The sequence below is a fragment of the Crinia signifera genome, chromosome 12 (assembly GCF_055691185.1).
Source record: "Crinia signifera chromosome 12, ASM5569118v1, whole genome shotgun sequence".
NCBI lineage: Eukaryota > Metazoa > Chordata > Amphibia > Anura > Myobatrachidae > Crinia > Crinia signifera.
The window spans coordinates 57,265,338-57,279,372 of record NC_139228.1 but is presented as its reverse complement, the minus strand read 5'-3'; the positions used below and the strand labels follow the sequence as shown (position 1 = coordinate 57,279,372).

General features: G+C 41.3%; 1 protein-coding gene across 2 annotated transcripts in view; it reads left to right on the top strand.

Moving 5' to 3' along the window:
- Nucleotides 1-8,275: 8,275 nt before the first annotated feature.
- VSX2 (visual system homeobox 2) overlaps nucleotides 8,276-14,035 on the top strand; it is a 50,094-nt gene continuing 44,334 nt past the window's right edge. For both annotated transcript variants that reach the window (XM_083167402.1, XM_083167401.1), the window contains exon 1: nucleotides 8,276-8,567. In XM_083167402.1, the coding sequence (XP_083023528.1) occupies nucleotides 8,276-8,567 (292 nt within the window). The remainder of the gene's footprint in view (nucleotides 8,568-14,035) is intronic.

Below are 14,035 nucleotides of genomic sequence, written 5' to 3'. Positions count from 1 at the left end.
GTAACAGGCTCTGCCTGGCATATTGTGTAACCCTCTCTTTCACCCCCCACATTCGTGCTCTCTCACGGTCTTGCCGCTTTCACCTCCGCAACATCTCGCGCATCAGACCCTTCCTCTCCACTGACGCGGCCAAAATTCTCATTCACACTCTTGTCATCTCCCGCCTTGACTACTGCAACATCCTTCTCTCCAGCTACCTCTCACCCACCTCTCCAATCCCTCTCTAAACGCTGCTAGGCTCATCTTTCTCACTCGCCGCTCTACCTCCGCCTCCCGCTCTGTCTATCTCTTCACTGGCTCCCCATTCCTTTTGGAGTTCTCTTTAAACTCCTCACCACCACCTACAATGCTCTCTCCTCCTCCACCGCTCCTTACCTCTCTTCACTGATCTCTATCCACACTCCCTTCCATCCTCTTCGCTCCATCGCTGACCGCCGACTGACCTCTCACCTAATCACCTCCTCCCACTCTCGTGTCCTAGACTTCTCTCGTACTGCCCCCCTGCACTGGAACAACCTCCCGCCACCCATCAGGCTTTCTGATTCCCTTACCTCCTTCAAGCGCTCCCTCAAAACCCACTTCTTCCAACTAGCCTATCCCTCCTCCTCCTCCTCCTAACCTCTTTCGCTCCTCCTATGCTGCCTACCCTACCCCTCCATCCGTTCCTACTTATTCTATTGTTTTTCGTTTGTCCACCCACCTCCTTTTAGTCTGTTAACTCTTATGAGTAGGGCCCTCCTTCCTCACGTACTCACCTTTCCTCTTTACCTCACCAGCGCTCCAGCCCTGTTCTTCCCTTCCTCTACTTCATCTTCAGTCTCCTCGACAATTTTGACACCTACTTCAGAATTAATGCTGATTTTAGTTCTACCAGCTATACCTTTTTTATGCTGTATTTTATCATCACAACCTGTACTTTACCTTGTAAATTGTTTTTGATTGCTATGTACGGCGCTGCGGACACTTTGTGGCACCTTATAAATAAACAAACTACTACTACTACTAACAGGCTTTTCCTGGTGTAATGCTCTGCCTGGTGAAATGGCAGCTCTGCCTTGTTTTATGTGTAAGGGAACCTCTACCTACTGTAACATGTAACAGGGCTGTAACCTGGTGTAACATGTAACTGGGGCTCTGTCTGCCGTAATGTGTATTGGCAGCACTGCGTGGTGTAATGTGTAACGGGGCTCTACCTGGTGTAATGGCTTTGCTTGGTGTAAAATGTAACAGGGCCTCTGCTTGGTGTAACGTTAAGTCAGCCTAGCATACCGTGTTATGGGAGCTCTACCTGGTATAACATGTAAAGGGGGCTCTGCCTGACATAATTTGTAACATTTAGTGGGGGCTCTGCCTGGTGTAGTGGGGGCTCTAGCGGTGTAACGGGAGTTCTGCCTGGTGAAAATGTAATGGGGGCTTTCACTGGCATAAGGGGGCTCTACCTTGTGTATGAAGGGTTCTGCTTGGCATGTGTAACAGGAGCCTGCCACCATTTATTTATTTATTACCAAATTCTTGTATAGTGCAGCATATTTTGTTGTGCTTTAAAATAGGAGACAATAATAAAACAAACTGGGTATTTACAGACAGTCAAAGGTATGAGGGCCCTGCTCGCAAGCTTACAATCTGTCATTATAGTGTTCCTTAGGGGAGCAGGAGTGAGAGAGTGAGGGGAGTAAGAGACAAAGAGGGTGTCAGGGGAAAGAGAGAGAATTGGGATCCCTACAGTCAGTATACCGACATTGGAATCCCAACTGCTGGTGCTCCAACAGGGGGGATCCAAACTGACTGACTATTCTCCCTTGTGGGAGTCCACAACCCCATAGAGGAAGAATAGAACCTGTGGCAAGCAAAGGGAGCCACCGAGCCCGCAGCGCGGCGAGCGCAGTGAACCCGCAAGGGGCTTCTTTGCGCTCACCCACCTGTTGGAGCACCAGCAGTCGGGATTCCGATGTTGGTATACTGACTGTCGGGATACCGATTGTTGGGCATTCATACAACGCACGAGCAAGAAAGTGTAAGGGAGAGTGTGTCAGAGAGAAAAAGAGTAGGTCAGCAAGAGGGAGGGACGGTGTCAAGGCGATAGCCTGGGAGAGGAGGGGAGAGACTGAGAGAGGGGGAGAGAGATACCAAAGAGCCATTTTAGTGTCCTGTGCCAGAAAGAGAATTGATGCATCTGCAACCCCATATTCAAAATAAGAAAGTGCATGCCAGAGGCAGTTGTCAAAAATAAATGGGAAAGGGCATGGTCACCAGGGCCGGTGCCACCACTAGGCAGCTCTAGGCATTTGCCTAGGGCGCCGGCCTCTGGAGGGCGGTACTTTGTAGTACCGTACGGAAGCGGCAGCCGCTGCACCCCCTGAGGAGGGAGGTGAGCGTTCCCCTGTTCCCTGGACATCGATCCTGCGGGGGGGAGTGTAGGGAGAAGCTGAACAGTGCCGCACCCGCGCCACCCGTGGATCAAGCAAGCGCCTCTAACCTGGTCTGTACATGCTGTGGGGAGGACGGAGGAGTGTAGGGAGAAGCCGGAGAGTGCCACATCCGCGCACCCCGTGGATCACTTTAAACGCCTCTGACCTGGTCTGGACGCGCTGCGGGGAGGAGGAGCTGGAGAGTGCCGCATGCCCTCTGCCATGGAGCAGGTAGACGGCAGGCGCACCCCCCCCCCCCCCCCCCCCCGGGACCGGGTCAGAGAGGAGGGGGGCGGGGGACAGGACAGGCACCTTGGGCGCTGCAAGAGGTTACACCGGCCCTGGTGGTCACAGAATTAGTACCAATTCATGTTATACAGCAAAGAAGTATCCATTATTCACCTTACACCAAACAGTGGTGTTATTTATACACATTAGACTAATACATTACGCCAAGTAGAGCCTCATTACTTATTATGCTAGGTAGAGCACTTTATACTCAATATGCCAGGTGTACCCCCTATTACACTAGGTAGTGCTCCTTCTACACAACACACCAGGTAGAGCCCCATTACACTATTTAGAGACCCTGTTACATGTTATCCCGGAAGTAGCTCCTGTCTACACAATATGCCAGGTAGAGCCCCGTTACACACTGCACTATGCAGAGCCCCTGTTACACCAGGTAGAGCCCCAGTTACACGTTACACCAGGTAGAGACCCCATTACAGGTTACACCAGGCAGGGCCCCCAAAACACCAGGTAGAGCCCCCGTTATTACACAATACACCAGGCAGAACCATTGTTACATCAGGTAGAGCTCCTGTTACACATTATGCTAGTCAGAGCCCCATTACATGTTACGCTAGATAGAGCCCCTGTTACACCAGGTAGAGCCCCTGTTACTCAACACCAGGTACAGCCCCCATTACATGTCACACCAGGCAGAGCCCCTGTTACATCAGGTAGAGCCCCTGTTATAAGTTACACCAGGCCAGAACCCCTGTTACACGTTACACCAGGTAGAGCCCCTTTTACACCAGGCAGAGCCCCCATTTACATTCTGCCAAGCAGAGTCCCCATTTCACATTATGCCGAACAGAGCCCCCATTTCATATTACACCAGGCAGAGCCCCCGTTACATCAAAGAAGAGCCCCCGTTATAAGTTACACCAGTTAAAGCCCCTGTTACACATTACGCCAGGTAGAGCCCCCTTTAAAAGTTACACCAGTCAGAGCCCCCTTTACACCATGTAGAGCCCCCATTTAATGTTATGCCGAGGAGGTCCCCATTTTACATTATGCCAAGCAGAGCCCTTGTTTCACATTACACCAGGCAGAGCCCCCATTACATCAGGTAAAGCCCCAGTATAAGTTACACCAGTCAAAGCCCCTGTTACACGTTATGCCAAGATGAGCCCCCATTTCATGTTATGAAAAGCAGAGCCCCCGTTACATATTATTTGTGGCATAGCCCCATTATACCAGGTAGAGCTCTATTACACGATACACCACGTAGAGCCACCATTATGCCAGGCAGAGCCCCGTTATACATTATCCCAGGTAGAGCCCCCATGAAATGTTACACCAGACAGAGCCCCCATTACATGTTATGCCAGGTAGAGCTCCCATTACACGTTACGCCAGGTAAAGCACCATTACATGTTACTCCAGGAAGAGCTCCTGTTACACCTGGTAGAGCCCCCTTCACACATTACACCGGCAGAGCCCTTGTTACACGTTACTCCATACAGAGCACCTATTACATGTTTTGCCAGCTAGAGCCCCGTTACACATTACACCAGGTAGGGAGGGAGAGTTTATTACCTGTGGCCAACAGTTGCAGACTATTCTGATGGGGGCGACCACTGATCTGTATGATCCACATGTTTATCACTTTCCAATGTATAGTGACCACTGATGTGTATATCCAATCTGTGTTGTGCTCTCCAATGCATAGTGACTACTGAGCTGTATAATTCTTGTGAGTTGTGCCCCCCCCCCATGTATAGTGACCATTGATCTGTATAATTCATGTGTGCAGTGTATATGTAATGTATAGCGACCACTGATCTGTATAACCACTTTTGTAGTGCCCTTCAATGTATAGTGGCCACTAATCTCTATAATTCATGTGTGGGTGGTGGTGAGTGACGCGCTGCATTGTATAGTGACCACTGATCTGTATAACCCATGTGTGTAGAGCCCCCCAATGTATAGTGACTGACCACTAGTCATTTTAACCCTTATATGTAATACAGTCCATTGTACAGTGACCACTGATCAGTATAACTCATGTGTGCAATTCCCTGCAATGTGTAAAGACCACTAATCAATATAACCCACGTATTTAGTACCCTCCTCCAATGTACAGTGGCCAATGATCTGTATAAACCAAGAGTGCAGTGACCTTCAATGCATAGTGACCACTAATCGGTATAACCCATGTGTGCAGTGGCCTTCCATGTATATACTGACCACTGATCTGAATAAGCCACATTTGCAGTGCACTCCAATGTATATTGACAACTGATCTGTATAACACACATTTATAGTGCCCTCCAATGTATATTGACCACTGATTTGTATAACTCATGTTTATATTGCCCACCAATGTATAGTGACCACTGATCTGTTTAACCCACAAATGTCTAGTGACCACTGATCTGTATAACACACATTTATAGTGCCCTCCAATGTATATTGACCACTGATTTGTATAACTCATGTTTATATTGCCCACCAATGTATAGTGACCATTGATCTATTTAACCCACACATGTCTAGTGACCACTGATCTGTATAACACACATGTATAGTGCCCTAAAATGTATATTGACCACTGATCTGTTTAACCCTTGTGTATAGTGTCCTCCAATGTATAGTGAACACTGATCTGTATAACCCAGGGGTTCCCAATCTTTTTCTAATCACGGCACCCTAGAGTATCAGAATTTTTCCACGGCACCCCTAGGCCCCAAAATATATATATCAAATTAAGTCGATTGTGTTTATATGTGCTTCTTAGGTTCAGTTATGTGGTAAAGGACAGTATTTGGTTCTGATTGTACATATTTTATGATTGGCAGCCACCAGCACTGGTTTTGAACAAAATTAATTGATCATAAATAATTTGAATTGGTCCTGGACGACCAACCCTGAGGCACCCCTGCAAGTGTCCCGAGGCACCCCAGGGAGCCTAGGCGCACAGTTTGGGAACCACTGGTATAACCACTTGTGTAATCTCCTTCCATGTATAGTGACTAATGATCCGTATAACCACGTGTGTAGTGCCCTCCAATGTAGTGACCCCAAATCGGTATACTCCATGGAAGTTAGGAGCTACAATATATAGTGACCACTGATCTTTATAACCCACATGTGTAGTGACCTTCCATGTATAGCGGCCACTGATTTCTATAGTTTGAGTTTTGTGTGTGTGTGTGTGTGTGTGTGTGTGTGTGTGTGTGTGTGTGTGTGTGTGTGTGTGTGTGTGTGTGTGTGTGTGTGTGTGTGTGTGTGTGTGGTGATCTTCAATGTATAGTGACCACAAATCTGTACGTGTGTATTGCCCTCCAATGTATGGTGACAACTGCTCTATGTAACCCATGTGTATATTGTCCTCCAATGTATAGTGATCACTGATCTATATAACTCTCATGTCTAGTGCCCTCCAATGTAAGGTGACAACTGATCTGTATAACCCATGTGTGTATTGCCCTCCAATGTAAAGTGACCACTAATCAGTAAAAAAAAAAAACATTTGTGCAATGTTCTCCAATATATATAGTGAACATTGATCTGTATAACCCATGTGTGTAGTGACCTTCCAAGTATATTGACCACTGATCTGTATAACCACGTGTGTAGTGCTTTCCAATGTATAGCGACCACAAATCGTTATAATCTGAGAGTTATGCCCTTCAATTTATAGTGACCCCTGATCTGTATAACCTATGTGTGTAGTGCCCTCCAATTTATAGTGACCCCTGATCTGTATAACCTATGTGTGTAGTGCCCTCCAATTTATAGTGACCCCTGATCTGTATAACCTATGTGTGTAGTGCCCTCCAATTTATAGTGACCCCTGATCTGTATAACCTATGTGTGTAGTGCCCTCCAATGTATAGTGACCACTGATCTGTATAGTGCACTCCAAACGTATAGTGACCACTGATTGCTATAGCCCATGTGTACAGTGCCCTGTAATGTATAGCGACCACTGATCTGTATAACCACATGTGTCAATGTATAGTGGCCACTGATTTCTATAGTGTCTGTGTGTGTGTGGGGGGATCTTTAATGTATAGTGACCATAGATCTGTATAATCCACGTGTGTAGTGCCCTCCAATGTCTAGTGACCAATTATCTGTATAACACACACATAGTGCCCTCCAATGTATTGTTACCACTGATCTGCATAACACACATATATAGTGCCCTCCAATGTAAAGTGACTTCTGATCTGTATAACAGACATATATAGTGCCCTCCAATGTAAAGTGACCACTGATCTGTATAACCCATGTGTGTAGAGCCCTCCAATGTATAGTGACCACTGATCTGTATAACCACTTGTGTAGTGACCTTACCATGTATAGTGACCACTTATCTGTATAACCATGTGTGTAGTGCCCTCCAATGCATAGCGACCACTGATCAGTGACCCATGTGTGCATTGCTCTCCAATGTATGGTGACCACTGATCTGTTTAACCCATGTGTGTAGTGCCCTCCACTGTATAATGACCACTGATCTGTTTAAACCTTGTATGTAATGCCCTCCAATATGTAGTGACCGCTGATCTGAATAATATGTGTAGTGCCCTCCAATGTATAGTGACCACTGATCTGCAGAACCACTTGTGTAGTGACCTTCCATGTATAGTGACCACTGATCTGTGTAGCCCATATGTGTAGTGCCATCCACTTTATAGTGACCACTGATCTGTATAACAGACATGTAGAGTGCACGCACCCCAATGTATAGTGACCACTTCTCTGTGTAGTGGTCAGCTTTGTAGTGAACGCTGATCTGTATCCCCAGATGTCGGCTGACTCCGTGCAGTAACCGAGGTCTTCTGTGACCTTCTGTGTGTATGTATTAACTCTTTCCACGGAGGGAACCAGATGTATAGTAGTAACCAAAATCCTTCTCTGGGGATGAAATAACCTGGAATAACTATGTGTGTGTGGTTTCTATAGGTAGCCCCTTTCTCTGCCGGTGGAGGGGGCCGAGGTTTGGAGAAGCCCCTCTCTGTGCTGGCATATGGGGCACAGGTGTCACTGGTGAAGGAGACAGAGGCACAGGAGAAGCACCTCTGTGCGCTGGTGGAGGGGGCACAGGTGTCACTGGTGGTGGAGGGGGCAGAGGCACAGGAGAAGCCTCTTTCTGTGCCAGTGGAGGGGGCACAGGTGTCACTGGTGGTCGAAGAAGAGGCAGAGGAGAAACCGATCTGTGTGCCGGTCTAGGGGGCACTGGTGTTGCTGGTGGAGGGGGGAGGGGGGGGGGAAGAGGCACAGGAGAAGCCCCTCAGTGTCCCGGTGGAGGGAAACCTGTGCAATAGAAGCCCAGTGTGCTGGAGCAGGGGCCCCGGTGCAGCAGAAGCCCCTCTCCGTGTCGGTGGAGGGGGCACAGGTGTCACTGATGGTGGGAGCCCGGTGCAGCAGAAGTCCCTATCTGTGCCGGTGTAGTGGGCACAGCCAGGTGTCACTGATGGTGGGGGCCCGATGTAGCCCTGGAGCAGGGGGCCCGGTGCAGCAGAAGCCCCTCTGTGTGCCGGTGGGAGGGGGAGGCGTCTGGAAGGAGATATAAGCAGATGATGAGACCCGGGGAGCAGTCAGCTCTGGGACCAGACAGGGACAGGATGACCGGGAGAGAGGGGCCCCCCGCCCCTCCCAGGACCACTGGTTTTGGCATCCAGGAGATTTTGGGACTCAACAAGGAGCCCTCCCCACCACCCAGGGGCCACATGCATGCCCTGCCTCCAGGGGCCCATCTACTAGCTGCCCGTTCTGGCCTGGGGCTCCTGGGGGCCGGCGGGATCCCCACCTTCTACACACAGCCTGGGCTATTACTGGGGGACCACCAGGGGGCCCGGGTACAGACAGTTGGCAGGAGCCCGGGCCCAGAGGATGGGAGCCGGACCTGCAGCTCAGGTGAGAGGGGGCCGAGTAACAAGTGTGTTTTGTGTATCACACACACACACAAACATAGATAGATAGATAGATAGATAGATAGATATGCAAATGTATAATAGGAATTATTAATATCCCACCATTATCTCTATAGGTGTAATACTGTATTATACATATAACATCTGTTTCTCTATAGGTAAACATATAACATCTGTTTAGTACAGATACATCATTTCCTACCAGCGATGTATAATACAGATATATCCTATACAATATATATATATATATATATATATATATATATATATATATATATATATATATATATATATATATATATAATCTCATCCACCCATCCTGTGTAATACAGATAATTTAACGGATATATAATATTCTAGCTCTATAATATCAGTCCAGACATATCATACATATAATAGTCTATAATACACATATAGCACCCAGCCACAGATAGATACAAGGTACATATCCGTAAATATCCGATTAGGCAGAGACAGGAAAACCCGAATTTATGAGTCTGTGATCCCGACAACAGACAAAATGAATTTACAAATAAAAATCAACCGGAAACATACAGAGCAAATTCTTATTGAAACAAAATAACGAACTATTATTATAAAATAAACCCGTTATATGCTGTATAATCACCACTGACCTAATATAATCACATAATATAAATCAGCAATATCCTTAATGTAAAGAGACACAAATATAATGGGTAGCGGTATCTGCTCAATAATATGTACAAACAGATATAGCCGATAATATACGGATAGAAATACAATATAACATTTTGTATACCAGCTAATAATGATCTAGAAATAAAATTACAACAAGGGAAATAAAACAAAAATTACAGTGATATATTGTAACAGTTAATTATATATATATATATATATATATATATATATATATATATATATATATATTATAAACAATGATATATTCAATTTACAAACACGGCATATAAATAAGAGAGATCTGGCAAATGCATTTAAACATAATTTCCCGGTTAATCTAATCTCAGTACGATCACATCAATATATATAAATATTCGTTAAGGAGCCATCGATAAATAGGAAACATGTTTGTATTTTCACAGGGTGGTTGATAGAAATGACTGCATCTGTGTACAGTGTGGCGGATATAATACTCCAGGTGCGGCTATTTATCAATTCAATTACACTAATATATATATATATATATATATATATATATATATATATATATATATATATATATATATATATATATATATATATATATATATATATATATATATATATATATATATATATATATATAGTTTAATCTTCCGGAAAATGGTTTTGTAGTTAAAATGTATCCTATGCATATACTGAAACAATGGAAAAATGAACCCACAAAACTGCAGCCCAATTCTCCCTCTCAGGTGAATTCATATAAAAAAATTATCAGCAATCATTTTTTAGCCAGGGGACAAGATTTATCAGTAATAAAATTATTTCAGAAGAGTATATGAAGTATCAGTATTCCTTATATGATCTGTGTATGAAGTATCGGTATTGTTTATATGATCTGTTTAGAAGTATCAGTTTTCCTTATATGATCTGTGTAGAAGTATCAGTATTCCTTATATGATCTGTGTAGAAGTATCAGTATTGTTTATATGAGCTGTGTATGAAGTATCAGTTTTCCTTATATGAGCTGTGTATGACGTATCAGTATTCCTTATATGATCTGTGTATGAAGTATCAGTATTCCTTATATGATCTGTGTAGAAGTATCAGTATTCCTTATATGATCTGTGTAGAAGTATCAGTATTCCTTATATGATTTGTGTATGAAGTTTCAGTATTCCTTATATGATCTGTGTATGAAGTATCAGTATTCCTTATATGATCTGTGTATGAAGTATCAGTATTCCTTATATGATCTGTGTATGAAGTATCAGTATTCCTTATATGAGCTGTGTATGAAGTATCAGTATTCCTTATATGATCTGTGGTATGAAGTATCAGTATTGTTTATATGATCTGTGTATGAAGTATCGGTATTCTTTATATGATCTTTGTAGAAGTATCACTATTATTTATATGAGCTGTGTAGAAGTATCACTATTATTTATATGATCTGTGTATGAAGTATCAGTATTCCTTATATGATCTGTGTATGAAGTATCAGTATTGTTTATATGATCTGTGTAGAAGTATCAGTATTATTTATATGATCTGTGTATGAAGTATCAGTATTCCTTATATGATCTGTGTATGAAGTATCAGTATTATTTATATGATCTGTGTAGAAGTATCAGTATTATTTATATGAGCTGTGTATGAAGTATCAGTATTCCTTATATGAGCTGTGTATGAAGTATCAGTATTCCTTATATGATCTGTGTATGAAGTATCAGTATTCCTTATATGATCTGTGTATGAAGTATCAGTATTGTTTATATGATCTGTGTAGAAGTATCAGTATTATTTATATGATCTGTGTATGAAGTATCAGTATTCCTTATATGATCTGTGTATGAAGTATCAGTATTATTTATATGATCTGTGTAGAAGTATCAGTATTATTTATATGAGCTGTGTATGAAGTATCAGTATTATTTATATGAGCTGTGTATGAAGTATCAGTATTCCTTATATGATCTGTGTATGAAGTATCAGTATTCCTTATATGATCTGTGTATGAAGTATCAGTATTATTTATATGAGCTGTGTATGAAGTATCAGTATTCCTTATATGAGCTGTGTATGAAGTATCAGTATTCCTTATATGATCTGTGGTATGAAGTATCAGTATTGTTTATATGATCTGTGTATGAAGTATCGGTATTCTTTATATGATCTGTGTAGAAGTATCACTATTATTTATATGATCTGTGTATGAAGTATCAGTATTCCTTATATGATCTGTGTATGAAGTATCAGTATTGTTTATATGATCTGTGTAGAAGTATCACTATTATTTATATGATCTGTGTAGAAGTATCAGTATTATTTATATGATCTGTGTATGAAGTATCAGTATTCCTTATATGAGCTGTGTATAAAGTATCAGTATTCATTATATGATCTGTGTATGAAGTATCAGTATTCCTTATATGAGCTGTGTATGAAGTATCAGTAAATCTTTGGATTTGGCTTTTTGGATTATCACTAATCGGTGGAGGATTTGTATCTAAGAGTATTATCAGTAATAGGAGTATATGTTGTATATAGAAGAGTATGATTTATTAGTAACACGTGTATGAGCTTAGTCTAGAAGAGTAATAATCATCAGTAATAGGTGTATGAGTTTAGCCTAGTAGAGTATGGATTATCATTAACCATTTGAGTGCCAAGGGAATTTGTCAAAATAGGTGTGATAATCAAGCAAACATTTTTTTTCATCATAACGACCTGTAATGTTACATTATATAGGGAATAGAATCTTTTTTTTTTTTTCCACAATTTTTTTTATATAACAAATGTGAGCGACGCTGGTATAATTTCCTGATAAGAGTATATATAATATATAAATATATTTGTAGCAATTATACTCTAGATGAGTTTGAGTTAGTTATAATTCATGAATCTGAGTATTTTAATCCATATTAACACGTACATAAAGATGAATTATTATTATTATTATTATTATTATTATGATTATTAATCCTCATAATGATAATATTACTTGGAGGCATAAGTGATAATTTTATGGGGGTAGGGTATGGGGTGCCTGTATTGATTATGTGATCAAAGAATAGGAATTACCTGTATTTTATATGAGCTGAGGGTCTGAATTATAAGAAATAATACTCTGATCAGGGTGTTTGAATTATTGGTAGTGATTCCTTGATCTAGATTGATGAATAATCCGTTAAAATTCTCAGATTTAAGTGTATGAATCATCAGTAATTATCTGTTCTAGGTGTATGAATCATCAGTAATGCTTATCTGATCTAGGTGTATGAATCATCAGTAATACTTATCTGTTGTAGGTGTATGAATCATCAGTAATACTTATCTGATCTAGGTGTATGAATCATCAGTGATTATCTGTTCTAGGTGTATGAATCATCAGTAATACTTATCTGATCTAGGTGTATGAATCATCAGTAATACTTACCTGATCTAGGTGTATGAATCATCAGTAATTATCTGTTCTAGGTGTATGAATCATCAGTAATACTTATCTGATCTAGGTGTATGAATCATCAGTGATTATCTGTTCTAGGTGTATGTATCATCCGTATTACTTATCTGATCTAGGTGTATGAATCATCAGTAATACTTACCTGTTCTAGGTGTATGAATCATTAGTAATACTTATCTGTTGTAGGTGTATGAATCATGAGTATTACTTACCTGTTCTAGGTGTATGAATCATCAGTAATATTTACCTCATCTAGGTGTATGAATCATCAGTAATATTTACCTCATCTAGGTGTATGAATCATCAGTATTACTTACCTGTACTATGTGTATGAATCATCAGTAATACTTATCTGATCTAGGTGTAAAAATTATCAATAATAAATCACTAATCTAAGTGTATTAATTTTCCGTTATAATTCTCCCATCTATGTGTATTAATTGGCAGTAATCATTTTCTGATCTAGGTGTATGAATAATCAGTAATCATTTATTTCGTCATCAAAGTGTATGAATTATCAGTAATAATTCTCTGATCTAGGTGTTTGAATCTCCAATAATAATTATATGATCTAGCTGTATGAATAATCAATAATAATCTGATCAGTAATAATTATCTGATCCAGGTGTATAAAGCATCAATAATACTCGGATTTAGGTGTATAAATCATCAGTAATACTCGGATTTAGGTGTATAAATCATCAGTAATACTCGGATTTAGGTGTATAAATCATCAGTAATACTCGGATTTAGGTGTATAAATCATCAGTAATACTCGCATCATCTCGGTATATGAATAATCAGAAATAATTATCTGAGCACTCATAATTATCGGATCTAGTTATATCAATCATGAGTAACAATTAGTACATGACTATAGTTATAATTATCTGAACGAGAGTACGGAAAATAAGTAATCCTTATTTGATGCAAGTGGGAATTATAATATTTTGTGAATTGTGGGCAATAATTATATGAGCTAAGTGTTTGCAGTAACAATAGTACTGAAATACGTGTGTGTGTGTGTGTGTGTGTGTGGTGTGTGTGTACCGTTGCAGTGATAAGGTCACTAGCTGTGTGTATGGATTGAGGCGACCATGTGCATTTTCAGAAACGATTCTCTGCTGGGAATCTGTGCAGTACTGTAACATTAGTCCTATGAGAGGAACATGTAAATGATGTATAATCACCAGTGGTGTATAATCACTAGTGTTCTATAATGCAGTGCATTATCACCAGTAGTGTATACTCACCACCACCAGTGGTCTATAATGCAGTGTATACTCAAGAGTGGTGTATAATATTGTGCATAATCACCAATGGTGTATAATCACTAATGATCTATA